The 26256-nt window shown below is 38.9% G+C and overlaps 1 protein-coding gene across 3 annotated transcripts; it reads left to right on the top strand.

The window, feature by feature from the left end:
• The first annotated feature begins 325 nt into the window (after nucleotides 1-325).
• Nucleotides 326-17609, top strand: ARL6 (ARF like GTPase 6). Of its 3 annotated transcripts, none has more exons than XM_082278127.1 (8): nucleotides 326-371; nucleotides 2817-2941; nucleotides 4707-4768; nucleotides 6418-6486; nucleotides 8895-8989; nucleotides 12727-12856; nucleotides 14292-14347; nucleotides 16883-17609. In XM_082278127.1, exons 2-8 carry the CDS (start codon nucleotides 2819-2821, stop codon nucleotides 16906-16908), a joined length of 561 nt encoding a protein of 186 aa, XP_082134253.1. In that variant the 5' UTR covers nucleotides 326-371; nucleotides 2817-2818; the 3' UTR covers nucleotides 16909-17609. The 3 variants fall into 3 exon arrangements, with proteins under 3 accessions (XP_082134253.1, XP_082134254.1, XP_082134255.1); XM_082278128.1 differs by lacking the exon at nucleotides 326-371 and adding an exon at nucleotides 507-632; XM_082278129.1 differs by lacking the exon at nucleotides 326-371 and adding an exon at nucleotides 645-745.
• Nucleotides 17610-26256: the final 8647 nt, after the last annotated feature.

The raw sequence follows: 26256 nt of genomic DNA on the forward strand, positions 1-26256 counted from the left end.
CGGTGCTGTGAACACCTCGCGTGGCCCTTCTTATTTAGAGGTTTTCTTCTGTGTTAATCGCAATCCTCAAGAGGATTTATCTCAGCACTCTTGTTGCTGTTATGCAAGGAAGAGGGGCAGTGGTTGGGGGAAAAAAAAAACCACTTCCATAAGCGCTGGACACGGAAAATGAAGGGGCCATCGATCAACCTCCCCCCACCTCGGCCCCGCCGCCAACGGGGGCGGGCCCCGCCCCCGCGCCTGCCCCGCGATTGGCCGGAAGAGGCGGGGCGGCGGAACGGGATTGGTGGGACGGGGAGGGGGCGGGGCTTTGGTTACCGCGGCAACGGCGGCGGCGGCGCGCAGGCCCGGCCGGCGCCTCCCGGGCCCAGGTCGGTGCTGAGGCCGCGGGGACGCGGGAGCCGGGGACGGGGGACCGGGAACCGGGAACCCTGTGCCGGCCTTCCCCGGGGGACCCTGTGCCGGCCTTCCCCGGGGGACCCTGTCCCGGCCTGGGAGAAAGGACCCGCGGCCGCTGCCGGGGCGGCTCGAGGCCTTGTGCTGCTGAGGGGAGGGAGGGAAGGCCGGTCCTGGGAGCTGCGATCCCGAGCACCCAGGTGTTGTCCCGAATTAGGTCCGCGCATAGAGCCGAGGTATTTGATTTATTTATGGTTCTGCGCAGGAAGGGGCGCTGGGCGGCAAATCCACCGAGACAGCACAGCGACTACCAAAGCTTTTCATTGTTTATACATTTTAGCAACCAGAGGTATTGATGTTCACTGACTGCAAGTCACCTAGTTGTCTTATTAATTAGTGTCCTGTCTTCTGTTGGTTAATGTTTCTCTCGTTCCCCATGCTAATTAGTCCGTATGCTCGGTCTTTCCCTTCTTTCGGATCGGAGTGAAATATACTCAGCCTTAAACCTAAACAGGGCAATTCTACCGAAAAAATTCATTTGTCTTCCTGACACCTGGACATCACTTAGAGCTTGTTTGTTGGCTGCTCTCTATTTCATGGATTAAATCTCCTTTGTTGTTGATTAGGCTTGAAAATAGACAAAGATCAGACATGAAAGAACATCCTTTCTTAAGGAAAAGGCTTATAAGCTCCCAGACCAGACTGTGGCTTAAATAATTTTAGGAGATGTCTGATGTACGCTGTATAGCATTTTAGGCAAAATATCAGCTGGCAAAAAGGGGGGGAGGGGGGAAAGGCAGCTGTGACAGATGTAACTGCTGTAAGTCTTCACAGATGAGGAAAAAAAAACCATGAAAAAAGGCTGTTGTGTATTTAGGGGTTTGGATTTAAAAATGAAGCCCTAGAAGTATTTTTAAGGGGTTGTACTTCCTCCTGTTTCATTTTAGGAGTGCCTACAATGTATTTTTTTGACTCCATCATCTAGAATATGTGGATGAAGCTCCTGATTGGATAAGGAAGTAATGTGTCTTGGAGCAGGATTTTTTCAGGTTAATTTGATAATAAACAGCTTTAATCTGCTTTCAGAGTTGTATATATGGATTCGAAAATGAGTGGGGCATAAAACAAAGGGAGTTAGAATGAGAGACTTGCTATAACTAATGTTGGGTTTGTTTAACCTGGTAATAACTCTGTGTAGCTGTAGTGCACAAAGCACTCTGTAGATAACTACCAGTCCTGAATCAAAATGCACTTGATAAAGCTCTAAAAAAGATCTGTATTTAAAAAGGAAAAATCATCCCTTAGCCAGAATGATTACTTATGTGACTTTATTAAATGCAAAGTTTAAAAATCATTAAAAAGCAGTTAATCATCATTTTGTAATCAGTTAGTCAAAAAGTGTGATCAAAAATTTGTTCTTGATGGCATTTTTTTACCTTTTCCTCGTCCTGCTATGATTTCCTGGGTAATTAAGCTTGCAACCTGAGTTGTCTAGTGCTGTGTGGTTTTATTTTAATAAGAAAAAAAAACAGCCTTCACCACTCCAGAAAACCCCTCTGACATGAATTAGATGCTTTATCACTGAAGACATCTCAAATATTTCAGTTGTCTGATTGCTGAAATTATTTCTAGTGGAATTCATTCAGGACAGACAAGGGTTATCCTCTTTGCAGAGTGTGTTTAGCCAGGTATTGCAGGGCAACACGTGATGTAAGCTCCTTTGAACGTGCCCCTGCCAGGTAACTTCAGCCAGAGTCTGGGCAGCAGTAGAGGCTTGGCACCTCCCTGACATGTGGGTGAATGTTTTGGTGTCTGATTTTTATCAGTTTCTATTTGTAGTGAGTGAAGAGTTCCTAATTTATACGTGTCAATATTGGCAAAACCTGTTAGGATTAGTTTGAATTGAATCAACAGAGGGTGCTTTATTTAATTCTGGGTTCAGTAAATTATGTATCACGTGCTGAAGAGGGGAAATAGTGTTTGGTTGTGTGAATGATGGACTGCTGACAATTTGAGGTGAATATAATGGCCCTCCTTTATTTTTTGCTCAGTTTGGTGGGAGCCCTGGTGGCACTGCAGTTGTGCCCCCCTTTGGGCTGCTCAGAACGATGGCAATGTTTCTGCCCAGTGAATCAAGGGCATTGTGTGATATAGACAGAGCTATAAACAGCCAGTCTACTTTTGTATCGAGGCCTCCTGGCTGTAATCAGCTTAGCCTCCATGTGCTTATGTGCAGAGCCAGCCTCTGGGACAGTGTTTGTGTCAGGTCCTGCTCACACCATCCCTTCCCAGGTGTGAGGCTGCTCAGCCCCATGCCCACCCTCGGTGCCAGCGCTGCCCTGCATGTAGCACTTTTCCAACAGCCATTCCCTGCTCTGATTCCCTGAACAGCAGGTGATCCCTGTGTTTTTGATCCGCAGCCATGGGATTGTTTGACAAGCTGGCAGGATGGCTTGGGCTGAAGAAAAAGGAGGTTCATGTCTTGTGCCTTGGCTTGGACAACAGCGGCAAAACAACGATCATCAATAAACTTAAGCCTTCAAATGTAAGTAGCCTGCTTGGCTCACTGCTGGGTGTTTGGTAAGTCTGGGTTTGCATGCTGTTATACTGGATGTGCCCGTGGAAAAAAAAATGTGAAGAGCTTGTGGGGAACAAAACAGATTTTAAAATTTTCCAACTAACTAAAACTAAGGGTAAGCATTCACACGCATGTTATTTTCCAAAAAAACCCGCTGTTAATGTGGCACACTTGATAAGGTCACCCAATAAGGAAGGGTTTATGATGGCTGAGATCAGGATCTGAAACAGTCACTTTAATCACTTAAATAGTTGCCACAGGATTGCACTTACAAGTGATGTTGAACATTAAGGATTAATACAATTGTACAACAACTTACCATGTTTATTTTAATCTCTTCCTGAAAAATAGTAAGTGCATAAGAAGTCGTAAAATAAGAAATAATGTGAAAATGCACCTTTAAGGGTGACATCACTATTTTTAAAGCAGACTAATTTTCAAAATAAGTACCATTAATACTTGCAGTTCATCCATCCAGTGAAAAGTGTTTGAGGCCATGAGGAGTGTATAATAATCTGAGCAAAAATCAAAGTAGGATTACTTTGTTTCTAGGTATGTTTATGGACTAGAAATAGATGAATTTTGGTAGGCATGTTCAATGGTTATATGCATGTGGGAAACTGATTTCTGCTGTTTATATCAGGGCACAGATTTTTTTTATTAATATTAATTCTCATTTAATTTTACCTGATGAGTCCACTGGGCATTGTTTAAAAAGTGTGACATGTTGAAGAGTCTGTCACTCTTCCATTCCTGGCAATTGTTCGTCCACTGAAAATTGAGTAGAGTTATAAACAAAGACTATAAACTGCTTGCTATCTGCTGCCAGTTGTTTGGGGGAAAGGCTACAATTTGTACCTGGCAAATTGTATCTTCATGTAATTTTTGAGACCTTTTTTTAGAGGGTTTTTATATCATGCCTTAAGCAGTAAAGGATTCCTAACTAGAGCTGAACACAGACTTGAAGATTTATCACAATAATGGGCACTAGAGAAGATCTCAGGGGACTTACACGAGTAGAATAAATAGAATTTGTTTGTAATGAGAATTTATAGGAAGATAACTTTGTGTCCAACTTGTGTTAAGTCCTACCATTATGAGACATGCCAAATATTCTAGCATGCAACAAGTGTCACTAGATCAAAGTAAATAAAATAGTTTATTTTTGGTAAATTCAATGGACAGGTGATTTTGAGCTCTGGGTCAACCCAGTCTTCTTAAGAACTGCTGCTTTGCCCCAGGAGCAATATATAAGGGCCTGGCAAATACAGATGTTTTCCCATCTGTCTGCAGTTGTTTCTTCTGGACCTGCCTATGGATGGTGTTTGGAATAAGGGGCTCTAGGAGTCTGTGCAAGGATTGCATGTCACTTTCTCAGGCAGCTCTCTAATCTGTGGGATGTGACCTTTCTTCCTGCTCTAATATCGATGCTTCTTAGAGGAGCTATTCTTTTCTACCAACTTAGCTGATAGGTTCCTTGGCCGGCTCAGTAGTAAATCAGTTATCAGACAGATCTCTTGATAATGCTTTGTGTTTTGGCAATTCCAGTAGTGTTCACTCTATTCCCCAGAAAATACAAATCCTTGATTCTGAGTTACTTTCCTTTTCTGGGAGCTTTAATATTGCACACTTTGGGGAAAAATAGATCTGTAATGTATTCATGTTTCAAATATATTTCAGTATTTGCATTTTCTAATTTGATTGTAAAATTTGTACTTTCTTTCCTTCAAAGGCTCAAACTCAGGACATTGTTCCAACAATAGGATTCAGTATAGAGAAATTCAAGACTTCAAGGTAGTACTTTCTTTCTTCATTAGCAGTAGTGATTATTGTACAATAGTTGGTCTTAATTATCCCTTTCAGTGGGTTTGTAACTGAGTATCATGTGTGGTGGTGTACTGACATAACATTGCAGCTTGTTGAAATGTAGTACCCATGACACCTAATCCTGATCCAGTACTGAGTGTATTAGAATATAATGTGTGTTTTGTGCTGCTATAAAACTATCACCAAAAAAAAAATTAAAAGTTTTGTAGTTTTTTTCAGTAGTGTGTATAAACATCTGATCCCTGTCTGTTGAGAATTTTGGAATAGGGCACTGTTACAGACTGGAGAAGAGACAGCTGCTGAGGTGGCAGCCTGTATTCCTCTCTCAGTGTGGTAACCTGAATTAAGCACTCTCACTGGAGGTACTCTGAACAGATTGCAGTGTAATCTCATTAAATGCAAAAGGATGGCTGCTGCATTAGCAATGTAAAGGTGGCAGGAGCAAAGGCCAGGAAACGAAGTTAAGAGTCATTAGTTGAATTAAGACTAAGATTTGGATTAAGAATGTCGTGACACGAAGATATTTCAAGGAGGCGTCATCATTTTCTTATTCTGTAGCCTTCACTGGATGTTTTCAATGTCTTCAAGCCAAGCAGTGTGGCCTCACTGGGTGGGAGGTCTTCAAGAAAATAGTTTATTCCTTGACCTGATGTGTGAGATTGAGAGGTTTCATATTTCTGTATGAGCCTCCACAACTGAGCTCTGTCTCAATAAAGCACATCAGACAGGTTTGGGACTTCCTGTGTGAGAATGTAAATTAATTTATCTTGCTTTTTTTTATTCTGATCCTGTAGTAGGAGAGATGATGATATGTAAATACACCATGTAGAGTGATTTTCCCACCCATCCAAAACCTCAAACCCCCACAAACTGGCAAACCCAAAACTTATGTCTGGACATAGAGTGGAAAGGATGTCTGGAGAGCTTCCTTTTCTTAACCTCCTCATTTTGGTGTGGCCTCCTCTATGGGAGCTACTTGGGGCTACCCAAAACAGGAAAGCCTAATACTGAAGTTGCCTCTGTAGACATTTCAGGAGTGGATGAGAATTTTTTGTAGTGTTATTTAAGTTGCCTTGCTGTATGCAGTGTTTGGCTGAAATCTCACAGTTGCAAAGACTGCTCTTTGTCGCTTGGTCATCTGAACTCATCTGTTTTTACCAGAATGTAATTCCTTTTATTTCTAAAAGTGGAATTTTGATTATTTTTTTTAAAGGCTTTTATTTTGCATACATTTATGCCAGTCTAGGGACAGAATTTAAGACAGGCTGTGGATTTTAAGTCATGGTTCCTCTGAATTTCATTTACTCATAAACAATATTTGATACCAGCACGATAGAGAGAGAGACTGAATGGGAGCTTATTTTGTGTTTGATGTCACTTTAAATAATTGGTTTGGTTCTTTTATTCAGATAATAAATATGTTGTCCATTGTGAAATATTTCTATAATAGGACTGCAAAACTGAATAGGATCATTTGAAGGCAGATAGTGCAACCAGAGTTCCTTAGGGAATTTTTCTCAGTTGATTTGGATTCAAGTTGATCTGGCCTTTTTTTTGGGGTTGGGTTTGGGTTTTGTTCTTTGTTTCTGTGCCTCATGCACTTCTTTTCTTTGCAGTTTGTCTTTCACAGTGTTTGATATGTCAGGTCAAGGGAAATACAGAGACCTCTGGGAACACTACTACAAGTAAGCCTATCATTTATTTTAAAGCATTGCTCTTCATATTAGCTGTTTTGTAGGTTATTTAAACAGAAGTATGATAATATCTAGTGATTAGAAATATCTAGTGATTCAGAGAAGGCTTAGGCCTGGTGTTTGACAGGAAGTCATTCTGGATAAATGCAACTTTCTGTTCTAAAAAATGAAAATTTTTATCTGCTGTTATTCTGTGCTTTCAGGGACAACTTGGGGGAACATACTAGAGATGGGATTTAAATGTTGAAACCTGGAAACCAATCCTGTAAGAAAGCTCAAGATGAGTTAGGCTTCCAATTTTTCAGTTCTTCTGTACGTCAGCAACTTAAAACCTCAAAGATATTGGCTGATGGCTGAGATTTTTAGAGGTGAGGGAAATGAACCTCAGAGAATAAGGCATGTGTAACTAAGAACCTGAGTGAACATTCTTACATGTTATTTATTGAACAGGGTATTCTCTGTACTTTTTAAGATTCTGGTGTTGCCTTTTGGTAATAGATGGACACCATTCTCTGGTTTTGTAGCTTTTAGTGAAACTTAATCTTTATTTACATCGTCTCATTGCTATTCTGTAGTGCCTGATCCTGATCTAGATAGCATGAACAGTACTAAACCATGCAGAAGTAGCTTGGAGAAATAGAAGGGAGAAATTCTGAAGTTTATAATATTGATTAAATATTAATATCAGTTGTGATAGAGCTTAAATTGTTTTTTAATCGAGGATTAATGCTTCCTCTCCTTCTTGCGCAAATTGTGTTAGCATTGAAAACGTGTGGCCAGGAGATCTGCATTGTTCAAGAGTGTTAGATTTGCATTTCAGTCACTGATGCCCTCAGGCTGTTCTCAAAATGTTAGCACAGTGCTTCATAAGCAAATAATTTTTGTGATTGCTGTATTTAATGCAGTAACTTATCCCTTGTGGGTCATAAATGGTTTTTTCATCTTAACAGTAACTCCCTAACAGTAAGGGAGTTTTTTAGGTTATGCTGACAGTGAAATATGCACTTGTATCCACCTCTGTTCCTGATCCAGTGCAGTAGGCACATACTTAACTACTAAGAATAATATAAAAACATTAATTTGCAGTAATTTAATAAAAATATTAATAAAATAATTATGTGCTGTTCAGTTTATAAAGTTATGCAAGATTTGATTTTTCAAGAATTGCAAAATGGAAGTCAAATCTGGTCAAGTGTCAAAGCAGTGGCCTTGGAGTCCTTCAGGTTTGGACTTTTCTTCTGTTTGGCTTGAAAGTATCTTCTAGGTCATCCCTAAATCCATTTATCTTAAATAATCCTAAAGTCATGTTGTGTCCCTACTCCTGTTACTTCTTTGCAAAGTTGTTTTTTGGGTGGCAAATACATGCCAGTACTCTTGATTCCTCTGGTAAAATACTGTATGCTCGTGAAAATTGCTTAGGCATTTTCAGCTAACATGCAAAAGCTTTATTTACTAAAGGTTCTGTACACCAGAAAAGAATGGGCCTTCTCATACAGTCTTGGGCTGCTCAGGTTATTTCTGGTTTCCAGCAGGTGTAGAACTGTTTCTTATCAAAATACAAAGATAGATGGTGCTGGAGGGTAAAGAATGTATTTGTAATGGTCTCGCAGAGAAATGTAAAATGAAGGAGAAGTGAATATTACATTAAAATATTAAGCAAATATACCTTTTGTGAGTGTTTATAACTGAACTGGTGAATTATGGATTGGTGAGACTCTATTTGATTTTCAAAACAAGTTTCAATAAATGGAACATCAAGTCATAAAATATCAGTAACATCCTGAAATAACGAGTTGAATAATTGCATTTTTTTTGTGGCTGTGTTCATACTGCCAGAAAAATGTCCTAATGATTTGAAATAGTTGAAAGTTTTTACCTGTTATTCGAAAAAAAAGAAAAATCCTGTTTATGCAGGATATTTAAAAGTTAACCTTCATATGCCTAGCTGTGGATACAATTTTTTTCTGAAAAGGTATTTGACCTTTCTCTGAATAAACTTCAGTGTAGGAAATACAGAATTTCCGTAAAGACCTGTCTGTATGGGTTTTTTGTCTGCCTGACCACACTGTCAAAATAGCAGTTGATTACCTTTTGAGTTCATTTTTCAGTCTGGGTGGTAAAATCAAGCTTTTCTAAAAGGTGTGTGGAGACTGAACCTTGTATGGGCAAGTAACAACCTCATGTCTAAAAAAGTGATGCATGTTACCAAAAGATTGAATTTCAGAAATAAGACTGGATTCAAATGTTAATGGTAAATGACAGTGACAAAAATTAGAGGACAAATCAGGTTTGCTTGGACTTTTTTCTCGGTGTTTCTTCTGAAGCCTTTTCTTGTTCACAGAATACTCATTTCTTTGAGAACCTATAATTTGCCTCTTTGCTCTTTTTATGTTATGCAGAGAAGGCCAAGCCATTATTTTTGTCATTGATAGCAGTGACAAATTAAGAATGGTTGTGGCCAAAGAAGAACTTGACACCCTTCTGAATCATCCAGGTGAGGAGGCTTTTTTCCCCTTCTGTGTCCATATTTGTTATGTTGTCTTTAGAAAAGCCCCTATCTGGCACATCCTGAGTACTTTGCAGATATATTAGCCATTCATGAATATCAGCACAATAAGAATCTTCAACAGCTTGTGGGGTTTTTTTTTTCCTATTCACATTTACAAATTGATCGTGCTTCAGCTGTCTACGCTGAGTTGGATTGGTCTCTTATTAATCAATATAAATCAAAAGTTGCATTGTTTTCAGAAAGAACAGATTGAGTTGGAAGCTGGAGAGGCTTTTTGTGATGACCAACACAGACAAAAATGTGTCTCCCTGTCTGTTTTTTCCATAAAGACAGCTAATTCCTTTAATGTCACATTTAACTTCTTTGTCATCTTCATTATATTTTTTTATGCTTTAGCCAGAAGTAAGGAGGGATAATTTCACCAGTCAGTTTCAATTCCCTGTAGAAGGACACATGAGATGGAAGAGGATATGAGAGAATTCATGATCGGGGTCTTGGTTTTAGGGGTTTGGTTTGGGTTTTTTTTCATGAGGCTGCGCCTTCAAAACTTAATTAAGTTTTGAAATCAATCGATTCTTTGCCTTTCCATATAGCCAGCCTTACTGGGATGTGTCTGTAAGCAATATTCAATTTTCGCTTTCAGCACTTTAGGTAATTGCTCTGCCTAACCAGAATAAAAAACTACATCTAGGAAGTTTAAAAGTGAAATAATCCTTTAATTCCTTAATTACTTATTAAACTGATAGAGCCCTTAACTTGTGGGATTCCCATGCTGAGAATGAGAAGGGAGAAGCTGGCTTGCATTTCTAAGAAAAGTAGTGTGTGATAGGGACAAAGATGTTCCCATGACTTTGTTTTCCGTGAAGACTGTATATAACACTTTAATTCATCAACAGAGATGCTGGAGCTGACTGGGCCTTCTTATTCTCATTCTCTTATTTCTTGTTTAAGGGTGTGGGTTACCTCAAATGCAGACACTGAAAAGGCAGTGTTGCAAAAGTCAAAAGGAGGATGAGGTGAGCCAAAGGCTGCAGGTGGATTACACAGAAGCCAGGGCACTTCGTACCAAATCAGGAATTAACTGCAGCAGTAAAACCAATTCTGTTGGTAAAATGGAACCCAGGGTGAGAGGTAAAGGCTGCTGGAAGAAGTTACTGGTTTAATAGAGGGCAAAAGTGTGAAAATGTTTAGATGGAGGAGAAGCAGCCTTGGGTGGGGCTTTTCATTTAGGCATTAATAGGTCACTGATGCTGACCTAGCAGGTCACTGCTGTTCAGCTGTTCATGAATTTGTGTCTTCAAGTTACCAAAGACAGGGCTCTGGCCACTGAGTGCAGTCCTGAGAACCAGGAGAGAGCAGTGATGTATTTCTGCCTTGGAGCAGCCTAGCTCCCATACAGCAACAGTGTCACTGGTTTATCAGATTTTGATATATCACATCTAAGAGAAGCAAAGAGCTTAAAAAGTTCTAGTAATGTACAATAAAAGTAGCTGTTAGGTGAATCAATATTTAAGTGGTTTGTTATATCAATATCTTTATTTGTATTTCTGTTCTGCCTTTCTTGCTGCATACCCTACTTTCTCCTGATCTATGCTTCTGTCTCTGTCATCCTCCTGGGGTGGTTTAAATGTACATGTTTACCTAAGTTTTAAATGGAATTGAATCAATTCCTGTCTCTGAAAATCTTAGCAATCCCTCAGTAAAACAGTTGCCTGTCTTTTTGCCAGGCTTTGGCTGAGGTTGTCAGGTGGAAGGGTATGTGTCCTGTGAAGCATTAATGGGGTTAGAAGTTGTACTAGCTGGGACTTTTTTGTGAATCAGAGCTTTAAATTATTTTTACTTTCATAAATGGACAATGAACTCTTCAAATAACAGCTTGTTTAATGATAACTGTATCATATTTTGGGGTTTTTTTACTCAAACTTCATTCTTCAGCACTTCGAAAGATGGTAGTCCATAGATTACCTGGATTAGATGACGACTCTTGGGTCACTTGACCTCTACCACATGCTTCTAAACTAAACTGAAATTCTTGTCAACTTGAAATTCTTGGTATAAAATTGCACATCACACATCTAGAGTCTGGAATATTTTTTAAATGTGTTAATTCATAACTACTTGCAGCGAGCAAATTTTAGTTTTCCATTAGTAACTGAAAAGTGTGGGGGGGAAATACTGCACATTAGGAAATAATACAAATTTCTGTGACCACCACTTTATTTAGCAGATGTCTTTGGGTGTACATTATGAGTCTGGGTGGTTAGGCTGTGCCCCTCTCTGATTGTTCAGAAAAACACTGGAAACTTCTTGATTAACTTGGCTGTTTGCATATGTGATGCCTGCTAATTTGTAATTGGTTTTAATTTACCCATAACCTGCAACCTGTGGGTACCAGGGTTCATTTAATTATACTGTAAGTTAATGTAAAAGTTTCAGTCAGGAGACTCAATAGCTGTTCAGCTGTGGCATCAAAACAGAGATGTAATTATACTGTGCTTGTATTTTGAGACCTTTGACTTGTGTTTATGGGTATCAGAGGAGAAAAGAGCGCCAGGTAGGGTAAATAGTTTGTGAAAATTGTCAGTCTTTTGATCAGCACTTACCATCTCTGAATGAATATGGGGAGGTAGTGTTATCTCCACTGATTCTATGGAAGGGTTTAGTAGGCAGGTGGAAAAGAACATAATTAGGAAAGTTCAAACCATTTCAGCACTGACAATTTGTTAGGATTTTTTGGGGTTTTTATCATCCTCCTGCCCATCAGCAGGGGTGGATGGCTTATGTTTGACATTTTAAAATAAATCCTTAGCTTGTTTCCTATGTGAAATAACCTTTTCTTTTTACTATTTTAAAAAGAGCCTCTGTAGCAATTTTCATTGGGGTGGTAGTGTGTAAGTTCTTTTCCTATCAAGCATTGATTGATAGACTAAAACCTAGATTTTCTCTAATCCTGTATATCATGCTTTGTATAAATAACATGAAAAACTCTGAGAGTTAGTCTTAGTGCTGGTAATTTTTTGGCAGTGTTACATCTGTAATTTTGAAGAGAGTAGGTTTTGTTTCCTTTCATTGACCATATAATCTTTTGGGGTAATCTGTGAGGTTTAAGCTTGTCTATGTGTAAGTATCCCAGAAATTGCCAGAGTACTTTGTTTGGTCTGTAGTTCTCACTGCTAGCTGAAAGAGCTTCTGGAAGTCCTTCAAGGGAAGGGGGAATAAAGGAAGTCCAGACATGTGCATTTTTTTCCAATTTTGTAAATTCAATGAAGTAATAGATGCTTTCCAGGATGCTAAAGGATAATTCAGACTACCCTTCTCAACTGTTGTTGTGATGTTATGAATGAACACAGATTATTTTTTCCATCCATTTTATACATCCAGTCCTCACTAAGCAGAGATGTGCAGTGTTTGTAGGCAGTGGTTTGAGCTCTTGTTCCTCAGCTTGACCAGCAATTCCGATCTACAGCTTGAAGCGTGGGTGTAAGGTAGGGGGAGAGGGGTGGAGGATTCCAAAGCCTGCAAGGAAGTTTGTGAGCATTCTGGAAGCGTGCAGCAGAGGCTGGGTGACCCAACAGTGTGTGCATCTTGGTAGGATACAACCTTCAGCAAATTGCAGCTACAGGTGAGCAAAATACTTTCCTGTGTTGTTTGTACCTTGTTAAATGCAGAGATTGATAAGTGTTGCCTCTTGTCCTGAGGGCTCTGTCTCTGCTCATGCCTAGATATTAAGCACCGTCGACTGCCTATTCTCTTCTTTGCTAACAAGATGGACCTCAGGGATGCAGTGTCATCTGTGAAAGTGTCTCAGTTACTGTCCTTAGAAAACATCAAAGACAAGCCCTGGCATATCTGGTAAAGTTCTCTTTTTCTATCCCTTTATTGGCATTACTTTGTGCATTCCTGTTTTAGCCCTGCCATGCCACTCGCTACTGTATAAAATAAATGAAGTAGCTGAAAGACAGATTCCACATGTGAAAGCAGTGGTAATATTAAAACACTTATGGTTTAAATGAACAATGCATTCATTTAGACTGTGTCTTAAAAGTTTTCACAGCAGAACTGTTAGCCAAGTAATGGAATGGAGCGTTTCCAGTGAAATCAGAAAGCAGGGTTCATATCAGAAGAACAGCTGCCATTATATTTTGCTGGGAAATTGAGTGGAATTGTTAGCAGAGTGCTCCTGCTCTATAGATTACCTTGCAGGTTTGAGAATATCAACAATAAAACCTTTGGAGATTTTTTCCACTCTGCAGATGCTTCAGTAAACTGCTGTTGAAAGGCCATTTAGTAAACTGTTCTCTCCTGCATTCAGAGGGACACTGTATTCTTTGTACCCAGTCACGTTTGAGGGGATTTTTAGTTGTAGGAGCTAGAGTCTTTTCTTCCTGAAGGATGTAAGCTTTAGAAGGACTTAGTGCTAGTGTTCACAAGGAAAAAACTCTCCTTTTATCAGAAGTGTTTTATAGAAGTTATTTTTTTGTCCTGTTAAAGTCCTCAGCTGTTATAAATAAAAGTGCTGTCAGCTAAATGAGGCTGAAAACTACCATTTTCATTTTAGCCCCTTTAGTATTAAACTTGATTACCTGGACATTGTTTTGGGATTGCTGCTTTTTGTCCAGAAATCACACTAATGAATTCCCAAGCTTCTTGGCAGATCATTTTACAGGGAACCGCAGTTACAGTCCAGATTGACAGCTGTGCTGGTTTTTGTAAACTGAAGAATGAAGGGCATGTAAACAGTTATCCCCCAGTGATTCAAAAGGCAGATTTACACTGCTCTCAGTGTAGCAGAACAGTTTTATATATTGACAGACACTGCTGGGCTTGCTGCTCCAATGAAGTGTGTACACACACACACGTAATTCCTTCCTCCAGCATTCTCACCATGTGTAGGAACTGCGTGGGAGGACAGTTGGGCTTGATCATCTTAAAGGTCTTTTCCAGCCTAAATGATTCCATGATTCATGGCTGCTGTTGGAGGGAGTAAACATCTTTTACAGCCTTGTCGGAGGAAGGAGGTGCTGCAGAACAAGGTGTCTGCCTTGTGTTCTAGGAATGGTTCCTTCTTCCTTGAAACTGGAATTAAAACAGATCACATCATGAAATGGCGTTTCCCTGTGGGGAAGGTACTCTGTATCATTTGAGGAACAGTCTTCTCCATGGGAAGAAAACTTAAGGAAACTGTACCTGATGCTACTTTGCAATTATGTAAATTAAAAGTATAGTGATGACTCAACTAAAACAGGTATTTTTACAATGTTTTTGTAATTTGATTTGTTTCTTTCAGTGCCAGTGATGCTCTTAAAGGAGATGGATTACAAGAAGGTGTGGATTGGCTCCAAGGTATATCACATGTAATTCTCTTGCTCTATTTTCATTCTGTTAAGCTTTTTCATTTTGTAAGGTTTTTTTCTTTATTATTTCCTTTGTTTTCTTTCTGTCCATTTCTGCTGTCAGATCAAATTACACAGTGAGTACTAAAGCTCTGTCTCATATTTGCCTTTCATTTACCTCCTTAATATACACAAAACATTGTGTGGGCTTCCCTGACCAAAGTGTGTATTATGAAATACTAATACACACTCCTGCAAACAGTGTAGCACTTTCATTTAAACAATACCAGCTCCCACACTTCAATTTCTTGTTGTGGTAGTTCATTTTCTTCTTCAGTTTATTCTTAATGTCCTGTCCCAGTTTCACATAACCTAATGTTATGTATCAAGAAATGGTGAAAGAAAATAAGCCAGATATGCAGACAAATGCAGTGGTTTTAATTATACACCTTCAGCTCTTTAATCTAGGGCCAAAAGTAGAACTTCTTACACTATAACGATTAGAGGACATGCAGACGCTCATAACTGCATGGAAAATATCAGATCCATCTTGGACAATGTCTGACATCCAGCATCTTTGATTTCAAACTTGGTACAGATGTTGTGTAATTACAAACTTGGTACAGATGTTGTGTCTCCTTCTGTTGTGTGTTCGTAAGGCTCTGGTCTCTCTTTTCCTCTTGCTCAATGTGTAGATTAGTGAAGCGTGGCATAGTTTTGGTAGACTCATCCCAATTTTAGCTCCCTGGCTGGCGTTGCCTGTGCTGTGAGTGTTTTGGGTGGTGTGGGCTCAGCTGAACCGCATCACCCGCCTGTGCTGTGCCCCGCTGGCCGCCGGGTGTCAGCGCTGGGCCGGGAACTGAGCCTCCCTCCAAAAGGGTAACAGCCGGCCCTGGCCCCGGCTTAACTCATCCCCACTGATCTAGGGACACCAGACTGTCCTTTCTACTTAGACTCGTCCTGCCGACTAGAAAAAGATGGTTTGTTTTACGGAGTTATTGTAGAGTACGAAAATACTCGGTTTTGTTTTCAGAGGGAGAGCTGCTTGCCAAAAATAGTCTTTACAAAGAGATTTACTGCCCTACAGAGGAGCAGTGATGTATCCTCCACCAGCTAAAATAATTCTGAGGTGGGGAACCAAGATCTTAGCATTGAGTTTCCGCCTCTGCTGTATCCTGTCATCATAGAGGCAGATTCCAAATCATAATTTTTCCTAATTTCAGGCATAGTTCTGGCTTAGTAATGTTTTCTTGCAATGTTCAGGGCCTCTGCTTCTCTTGGAGGAACCTTTTAAGTTTCAATCCAAATTTTGGTTTTGTACATAGCTTCATGCTACTTGAAAGGATCTCAAATGCGTGTGTAAATATTTTCTGACAAAATATTTAAGTTATATATGTAGACTTTTTTTAAGCACAGCAAAAGTAGATGCTTCTGCTGTCACTCACATAGCTCTTCATAGCTATTCACCTCTCATGGATTCTTAATTTTCTGAGCTTAAATTCCTCATGGATGGGCTCTATCTGAAAATTTCTTTTAACTCCCTGGTTCAGTGAACCCAAAAGCTTAAGAGGGGTGGAGTTTAAACTGTACTGTTCCCTAACCACGTGTAGTTTGGCAATTAACTGTTTAATGGCTGAATACTTGGATATTTCTAGAACAAATTTTTACTCTTGATTCTCCTCATTTCTAGAGCACTAGATGGAAATATTTGGAACAACTCTGTAGTTATGGTAGTCCCTAAATCACAGCCTGGGGATGCCATAAAATTCAGGGGAGGAAATGACACCTGATGAATGAGTGCACAGTTCTCCTTGTCAGCAGCCAAGCTTTCCTTAGTTACCTTTTGCACACCCATTTTACAGCTGGGGTGGCAGGGGAAGAAAGTTTTGTCTTTTTTTTTCCCTAATGAAGGCTGAGTTTGCTATTTCCCTATTTTGGAATGGGGCTACCATTGCAACAACACATCCTCAGTAGGGTAAAACTAACCTGTCTCACAGCATTCCCTCTTAGTGGGGGAAATAGTGCTGATTCCCACATTTTGTAATGGGATGCTGGATGCTTTTGATAACCAAGAAAATATTTGAAGTGAGTTGAGAAGTGGCAATCAGGCAGCAATATGGAGAAGTGTGGCTACTGAGAGGAAAGTTTTGATGTGAGTTATTCAAAACCAAACTTTAAATCTGTTACAGTTGGGCAGTTAGGTCATGTTCAGTTATGGGGAAGCCAAAATGTGTACAAGGAATTGACATGCATACTTCACCAAATAAACTTCCAGGTCTTATTCTCATCAAAGTGATCTTATAAGCCTGAAGAATATAAAAAATTAATTAGGTGGAAGAGTATTCCTGTTTAATTGGCAAGATTTGGGGAAAACAACTTTGCTGTATGGGAATTTAAGAAGTGGAGAAGAGAGCAAGTTGAAAACAGCTCTGCGTTGTCCCCCATTCTTGTAACTACACCAAAATATCTATTTTATGTTTTCAAAAAGCAAAATACAGCAAGAATTCATCTTGTGCTAAGACCAGATGTTTCTTTTTATTAACAGATCAGATGCAAGCAATGAAGACATGAGAGATAAATAAAGGATCTATGGCGTTCTTTTACACCCTTTGTCAGTAGGTGAACAAGCACCTTGGAAAGGGAGAATGATTTGAAGAAGATGAACAGTTCAGCTAAAATATCCTATATTGACTTGTTTCAGTTTAGTATCTCTTCCAGGAAAACTGAATGTAGACAACCTAGCACCTCAGGTATGAACATCGATGAATTAAATTGAATCTTGTGACTGGAGAGGGTATTTTAAAAAAAATTGTGTTAAAAATAAACATCTGCATTCATTTGAGTTTTAGGTGATAACTAGCCATCAGGAAATACCCCTCTGTTTTTTGGGGGGACACCTTTTGAGCAAATGGGAATATTTATTTTCCAGAGACAGAATAATAAGCACTTCCTGAAATACAGCTACATGGGATACCTACTGATTTTAGATGCCCAGTTTAGGCATTTCTGCCATTTTTTTATATTAAAGTTTGACATTGGTTTTTATTATCCATCTATAATAGACTTCTCTAAGAATATTTTGATTAAAGATGCAAGGATTTAAATGTTCAGTGTATTTGCTATAGATGATTGCAGATGTTTTTAAGGAATTGCTTTTAATGAAATGTTATACATTGTTTTTGTGATTGTGCCATGGTTATATTTGCATTCCCATCAATAAAACTTCTAATATATGACATGCCCTGGTTGGGTTTTTTAACTTTAATATGCTCATTGATGGTCTTTGCATCCTAGAGATTTTTGGCTTTCTGTTCGTTTCACTTGGAATCTGTTTATCCATTTTCCAGAGGATCTAGCACTGTGTACTGTAATAAAACGGTATCTCTGTTGCCAAGGTTTTTTTATTAGTTGCATGTATTTTTTACACTACCTAATCAACTAGACTGCTCTTGCAGATATTCAAGGAGCATATGAATCACAGAACAGGCCGGGTTGGAAGGGACCACAGTGGGGTCATCTGGTCCAACCTCCCTGCTCAAGTAGGGTCATCCCAGAGCACATGGCACAGGATTGCATCCAGCTGGTTCTAGAATATCCCCCAGGAGGGGGACTCCACAGCCTCTCTGGACAATCTGTTCCAGTGTGTGGTCACTGCACAGTAAAGTTCCTCCTCATGTCCAGGTGGAACTTCGTGTGCATCAGTTTCTTGAAAGTTGCATTGTGAAAACACAGTTAAGAGACAGCTCACTGGTTTACTAGATCATTATTATGAAATGTGTTATATACTTCTGTTGTGTATAAAGACAGTTTTACTTTCAAGAATAAATTTAATAAGCCTTCTGACTTCAAAGATGTACCGTAGCTAACAAATTAAAAACTTTATTTTTGTTCTGCCACCTCTTCCCTTTCAATCCCTCCTCCCTCATTCAGGAAGCAAGCAGACTGACCCTGGCAGTGCTGAATCCTCCATTTAACTCAGTGATTACCTGATCGCTGTGGGACATGTAATATGCAGCTCTTGAAAAAGCTTCCCCCCACATGCATTAGCATATAAAACACACAAATGTTCTGTCAGCATGCCTTCTAGGCCTCACCTAATAGAGGAATATTTGGAGCAAAGGGAGCTGTCTGAAATGGGAGAGCAGTCATGTAGTCTTAGTTAAATAGTTAAAATTAACTTCCCTGCTTTGCCAGAAGAAAATTTCACTGTAAGAAATCTTTCTTACAGGCTGCTATGGTTCTTACAGTTGAATTTGTCATGGAAGTATTTTCATGTCTCTTTCTGTGACACCTTTGGCCTTTTGTCAACTCTGAATCTAAGTATCTATACAAAAATCAAATACAAAGGAGGAACAGTAATATATATTTCTGAGAAGTTTTCCTCTGAATTGTGGGCAGATCATTTTGTGGTTTACTTTGCATTGGATAATACAGTAATTAAAATAATGACAGAATGGGTTGGAAGGGCCCTTAAAGATCATTGAGTTCCAACTCCCCTTTCTTGGACAAGGGACCCTTTCCACCAGACCAGGCTGCTCAGAGCTCCATGCAGCCTGGCCTTGAACACTTCCAGGGGTGGGAAGATCACAAATTCTCTGGGCAATCTCTGCCAGTGCTTCACCACCCTCTCAGTAAAGAATTTCTTCCTAATAGCTAATCTAAAAGTATTCTCTTGAAAATAATACTTGTAAAATTGTTTTGCTGTGTATAAGTATTTTGGAATTGTGGTTTGCTTGTATGTCTTGTCTAAATGAAACATTTAAGTTAGCAGTTTCTTTTCTACCAAAGAAAATTTAAGTTCTTACATAAAATCTGTCTGCATTTCTGACTTCCTTGAATAGTATGGATCTTGATGGTTTTCAGATTATTTTTCTTTATTTTGAACTACATAAAGTGCTATGTTTATCTTGTGGGTTGCCTTTACTGTCATGGGAAGCTGTTTGAACCTACTGCTTTGTTCTTCCATCCACAAATCTGAGGGAAGTACTCTAATATCTTTTATTTTTTGCTCGCTAATGTGGTTAGTAAGTGCTTTTTGAAAACAGCAGTTAGTTTTTTATTTTGATTATTGTTCCCTGTCTTGTTTTCTTGGTGTTTGATTTTGTTCTGCAACATCTCTTTCTGTTCCTCCCCTATGGGGCCACTTGTCTGAATGAAGACCTGTTGGAAGGAGTGGAAATGGGAACAATCCTATTAGCAAAACGCTGGATTTTTAATTTCCCCCCCCCTTATTACTGCTCCAACTGTTATCTGTCCCTTTCTTTTAGAACATTTGTGATCATTCTGTGAACATAAAACCTCCTGAGGGAATCTCTGCATGTTCACCTCTCCTTGCCACCTTGGTGTACAGGCATAGCTCACCAACATCCACAGGTGCTGCATCCCTGAGTTGCTCTAAAAACGTTGAATTTGGTAAAAGGATCATGTATTGCACAAAATCCTCGTGTATGTGTGCAAAAAGGCTGCTTTGGAGTTGGTTTTTGTGGCTGTCAGACTTCCATGCCATTCTCCCATTACATTTAGGATGTTAAAGTAATGAATGAGTTCTATCTGGGTGCTCCAAGACAGTTTGCATTGACAAGTTCATGGTGCCTGAGGAACAAAGCAGACAAGGGAATGTTCACTTTCTTGATCCATGTCACTGTAGGTGTCTGCATTAAGTGGTCACTTGAAGGGCAATAGAGTGACCAGAAGGACTTGGGGAATTTGGTCTTTACACCCCCACTCAGTGTTTTGTGCTGTTGCTTCTGTGCAGGCTGCCCTTATACTTAATTATTAATTTCCTTTAAATATGCCTGGTCAGGCTTAAGACTGTAGCATTTTCAGCTGAAATATGGTGCAATTGTTTTCACATACAAAGTGTTGCCTTCTAGGTCTCTTGACTGAGGAGGGGAGCTATCAGGTAAATGTGTAAATCCTGATTTTCCTAGTTGTGCCTCTCTAGTAGTGAGAGCACCAGTCCATGGGAAACCTTGTGTTTAACTACTAACTTGCAGCTGTGCTGAGAGCCTGCATGGCCTCAGCACTCCTGGGCAATTTCACATGAAGCAAGTGCAGTTCTAAGTGAGAGGATGTAAATGTAATGGAGCCTTCTTGTAATCTCAGCCCTCTAACTGTAATTTGCTTGGGGTGTTTTATTTCCTAATATGAAAGATAAGCTGCTGTAAAAGAGCAGACCTAACAGCTCAGCTTAGTTGTCTGCAGACAGGCATTCTGATGTGGTAATATGTGGAATGGTAACGTTGTACTTCAGAGCTTCTGTAAAACAGCTGTGCAGCTGTTTTGGAAAGCAGTTTATCTCTTAGAAGCTTTAACTAGGAAATACCATTTTGTTGGTAATAAGAATTGAAAAGTAATGCTGATTCAAAATGCTTGTCTTCAAAAGCAAACATTTATTAAGCCAAGAAATGGTGTTTAATCTCAGAAGGGGTGGGGCTGGGGGGGAGGTTTGGTTTGGTTTGGTTTTTGGTTTGTTCGCTTTAAGTTTTACTTGTTTTTAAAGTTTTACTTGGTTGGAAAATCACTTTTTTTATGATTAATTCCTGTCATCCATTTATTTAGTTCTTTCTGGCCTGCCTTATTTCCATTTTACAGAAATCATTACAAATCTTGCTTCTCAACTTTCTGTTCTGCTTCTTTTAACTTTTGCTGAGTACTCTGCTAGTGAAACTTTGCAGCTCCCTTCCCTGTTGTTTTGGTTTTGGGTGGGTTTTTTTGAGAAACAAAATAGATAATGAGAGAAGGTCACAGAAGACAGGACTAAAAAAGCAAAAAAAGGGTACTACCAAGAAGGGCTCCAACTCTCCCCTTTCAGAAAGGTCAGGAAAGTTTGCTTTCAAAGGTTAACTTGATATGCCCTGATCCTTTTTTATTATTTTTCACAGCCCATGCTTGACTACTTAAGTTTAAAAATACACTGTTACTATGCAAAAGTAATATTGTGTGTAATAGCTAATCAGAGTTCAGAACTATAAATGATCTCTTGTAACAGATGCCAAGTGTTTTTAGTAATATTTTGTAACCATGCTCTAGTTCAAGGCTCTGTAGCTCCTGTCACAGTAAGTTACATCATGAAAGCATCTGTGTTTGTGTCAACCAGCATTTTGTAATTAATTTGCCACTGTTCAGTCAGATGGATTACTACTTAATTGGTTGAATTTTTCTGGCCATATGAAATTCTTGCTCTCACAAGTACACCACGTATGTGATAGTGTTCTGTTCTCCTTCAGTGGATGTCAGGATCTCACCATGCATGTTCGCTTTTTCCACTCTTCTAACGACAGCATGAAACCCCCTCCCACTACTCTTTTACAAAATCAATCCTTGAAATGAAAGCTAGGCTCTTAATGTCTCTTGTCTACCATTAAATGATCTTGTGTTCTCCAAACTGTTTACCAGAAGATTAACTTAATTGTATTACAATTGCATTACTCATGCACCAGCTCAAAAGGGGGTGTTTGTAATTCCTCTGTGATTCAGGGAGCACCTTTGAAGAACAGGGTAACTTGTGTAGTAAAAGAAGTGTAAATTTAGCAACTTCATGCTAGGCAGTCTTTTTGCAAACAACTTTGTCTTTGAAGATCACTAAGTAGATTGAAGGCCTAGCAAAAGAGTTACTGAACCAAATTTAGTTGCTGAAGAGTTGCCTAACAGTTCTCAATAGAGGGAAGAAAAGACAGTAAGGAAGGATATAAAAAAATCAAGGAAATTAGGATGTGTGGAAGAAGTTTCTTTGGGCTGGACTCATGCTAGTGAATATTAAAGAAACCTAAGCCTCATGAGGCTCAGTGAGGTAACCATGATAAATGGTAATAGTGGGTGCTTGGCTATAAAGCTCCCTACTGATGAGAGCAGCCCCATCAAACTGCTTTTATAGAGCAAGAGAGCTGGTGCTGAGAGCCTGGTATCCTTATCTGTGTGGCCTGAGTTTCCTTCAGCCTGAGCCTTTCCAAGGGCTTCTCAGTCCTTGGAGCATGCTGTACACCCTTGGCTTTGAGGTGTAGTTTCATCCAAAAAGAATTCAGTTCGTGTCCTCCCAGCCAATTCTGCGCTGTAAACAAAAGCACTGTTAGTGAGGATTATCTTTAAAATACCCTTGTGACCTGAATTAATGCTCAAGTGGAGGCATGCCTATACAAACTTAAGAGGGAAACAATCCCAAAGTTTTAAAACCATGGAGTTGAAACCATGTGAAAGAACAGCAGAACTTGGCAAAAGGTCTCCACAAACCAAGGTTCCCCAGGAAAAATGCCAGTGAAATATTTGGGAAAAATACAAGTTTACAGTATGCTTCACTTGGAACTGGGAAAGTTTATTCCACAAATACAGGATATAACCATTGGACAGGGATTAAGGGGTAACTCTTCCAACTTGAAGGAAATGGCATAATGTCACTTGTGAAAAATAGGCAGTCATGAGTAAATAATAATAAATATTAAAATCTTTATTTCAATAATAAAAGAGTCATCTGTCTGGCATCCTTGCTGTTCCTGGCATCATCTGTATTTATGATCACACAGCTTTAAAGGTGTTACTAGGAAAAGAACTTTGCAATTTATTTTTTTTTAACGTAAAATATCATTCTGCAAGTAAATCTCTCTTTGTTTAAATTTTATCCACCAATATTTATTAGCATAAACTGAATGGGAAAAAAGTGTCTAAAAACTGGTGCAAAGAGTAACAAATGGAACCAATGAACCAGAAAGTGGATGTTGTTTTCAGTGATAGCAATATTCCAACGATTTTGTTCATCATTTATTACATCATCAATGGATTACATTAAAGCATCTTGGTCCCAGTTTCACATTTGTATCTGTGAGCTGCTGTTCGCCAGTCATTAATTCTTGCTTTAGAGGTGTAAGGACTGATGAAGGGTTTTTCTTCAAGGGCAGAAGACGTTTCTGCTGGGAAAGGTGGTGCTTTTCTCTTGTAATACTTGTTTTTATTCCCCCTTCACCCCCCTTTTTTAAGGTGCTCTTTTACATCCTTAGGTAGTTTGCAACAGGAAAGTGTTACTCTGTTTTGAGATGCTTAAAACCTATGCATAATTGTTTTCTAAGTCCTCTGCTGAGCTTTAAATCAAGAGCAAGTTAATGCTCTAAAAATTTTTTGGCAGCAGTTTCAAAGCAGGCTAAATTGATCTATAAACTAATCCAATCTAGAAAGCATTGCTGTATTTTGCAAATAAGTTTTGAGTCTTTCTTTCATTGTTGCCAATATAAAATAAGATCAATCACTATTATGTTAGAAAACAATTGCAGAACAGCCACTTCAGTGCTGACTTACCAATATTATTATATATACATATAATAATAATATAATAAAGCTACGTTGTAGCTTTACAGTTCCTGGAAATTAAAAGACATACATTCAAAGTCAAGTCATTTAGGTTATAGGAATATTTTTAAGTACCAAATTTCCTTTTTACCCATTCCATAACTTTTAAAGTACTACCTAGTTCTCTGTCTACTCTGATATGTCATGCACTGATTTAAAAAAGCATTAAAAACCCCTCTTTTTTGTGAGTAATAAGTCTTATGCTTTCCTTGAGGTGTGTGTTCTGTCATCATGTCAGGTAATGCATTTTAGTAAGCCCTTAATTTATGCAGGATACAAAATATCTGTGTGATTTCTTAAAGGCTGTAGCAATGCCTAAATTGTGAAGTGAATGACAGGTGATCTGATATTGGCATCATACTAAATAGGAATACTTCAATCAGTTCCTAATACAAAGAAAAGCTGACAGCTTTATCCAGAGAATTGATTTACCACAGAGATAATGTGAGCCTTTATTTTCAGCAGCAGTTCAGCACACCCTGAAAATTGAAAAAAAACAGAGTACATCTACTATTTATGAGCTACAGTAAGTGCATTCTATAAAATACCATCTTCCATTGTAGAGAAACCCCTTTAGTCTTCATAGTCATATTTATTGGAGCAGAGCTGTGCATTACATACAGAAAATATTTCTAAAGAACACCATCAGATAAAAAGACTGTTTCAGGCTCATATCCCCATTAGCCAGACGTCTCCTTGTGATGGTGTTTACTTTGCTGAAAAAGCTTTTCTGCCCTGACTTTACTAACAACAAACGCTTGAGTGAGGAAACATGGATTACTCAGAATTTTTGTTCTCGGGCATTAAAAGAAATAGTCTTTCCCCTACTAAAGGTTTTGTTGTGTTGGGCTTAAAAAGAAAATAAAATAAAACCCACAAAACAAATGAGTGTGTGTGTGGGGTCAGTTATGCTGTACTTACCCAGCTAACCAGGCAAAATCTGATCAATGGTCACTTGAATTCTTATAAACTCGGCCTCTAAGATTTCTTTCTTACCCTTTTTCTGTACGTTACACAGACTGTGTACTGTTATGTGGAACTTGCATGCCAAGAATTAGACTCTGTTTTTCTGTTTGTTCTGTAATAAGATTGAAGTATTTTCTCCCTGTTTGGAATAACTTACGGATATAATTTGCATACATAAGAAAAGGTCTCTTCTTTGTGTTCTCTCTCTCTCTCTTTTTTTTTTTTTTTTTTATGTTCTTACTGGAAGCTTAAATGGAGAGGAAAATAAGTTGTTCCATGAAACCAGATGGGATTCTGCAACATTAGCAGCCAAAAGCTTTTATGATCGTGTTTGGCTCAATCCATAAGAATTCTGCTTGTTAGAGACTGGTGTACTTAGAGTCATTTTTATATACAGAATATTTTGCAGTGTATTTCTCCAGACACTAAAGATGCTTATTCCTTTTGGAATATGCTTATACGCATGCTCAGTATGAATGTGGTAAGGGGTTACTTTACATATATAGATATTCTAATTTTCAAACATTTTTAATAATATTTTATACAGGGTCCAGAACATTGGGTTAAAAAATACCCTGTGTTGTGAAATCCAGCAGGAAAGACAAGGGGTGGCATTGGTGTGTCTGCAGTCAGTGGTTCTAGGAAGCCTTGGGGTCCAGGGACTAGTCTAAGGAAATCTTTGGAAGGTAATTAAGAAAGGCAGGTCTGCTGTCCAGAGGCTTAAATTTACTGTATATAGGCTTGTACCACAATTCAAATGTGCTTAGTAACCTGCAAATGTTAAAATGTACTATGTACAGGCATGGAAATACAGTAAGCCCATTAGTATAGTAATCTGATTTTATATTTGAAAGTGAGTAGATTTGTAGAGAAAGGTGTATATTTATTTGTAACCACACATCTAATATTCAAAAGACATTCTAGGTGGAAAAGTGTTAAATTAATTACAATGTATAAGTACCTGGTAATGTATTTCATGGATTTCTTTTATGTGCATGTAAGACACCTCTTTTTGAAAGCTCTTGCATTCTTATGAACACTAAATTATTTTTGCTGCTTTTTACACTATATACAATATATGTTAGAATTTGGGTGAAATCAGCTTACTGAAGCAGTTTGTTTAACCACAATTTTTCGAGGAAGGCTGGTGGTGAATAGACAGATTGCCTTAGCAGGTGAGCAGACTCAGAGCAGGATGGTTTTACAGGGAGCTCATTACATGAAGTGCAGACTTTCCTGAGCTCCAGTTAGGGAGGGTGGTTTGCAATCATTAACATTGGTAAAAGGACAAGTGAGCTTAATCTTTATTTTGGATTCACACAAGTTTAATTGATATGAGGTGCTGTCAAAAATGTCTTGGGAGCCTTCCAGACAAGCTGTGCTAATCTGCTGAAAGTTGTCAAATCTTCTGAAATTAGGTCCATACATCCCACCACAGTATGAGGCTTCTGAGTGCTTTTTGTTCCATGCCCAGGTGCAGCAACAGTCTGCATTAAAAAAGATTCTGTAGGTGGGTTGGTGGTTTCTTATTTTGTACTTTACAGTTAGTTTCCCCTTTTAGCACTTTTGCAACTGGGTAGGTGTAAATGTCACAAATTTACAAGTGAAAAACAAATA

Source organism: Coloeus monedula (assembly GCF_965178545.1).
Source record: "Coloeus monedula genome assembly, chromosome: 3".
Lineage (NCBI taxonomy): Eukaryota > Metazoa > Chordata > Aves > Passeriformes > Corvidae > Coloeus > Coloeus monedula.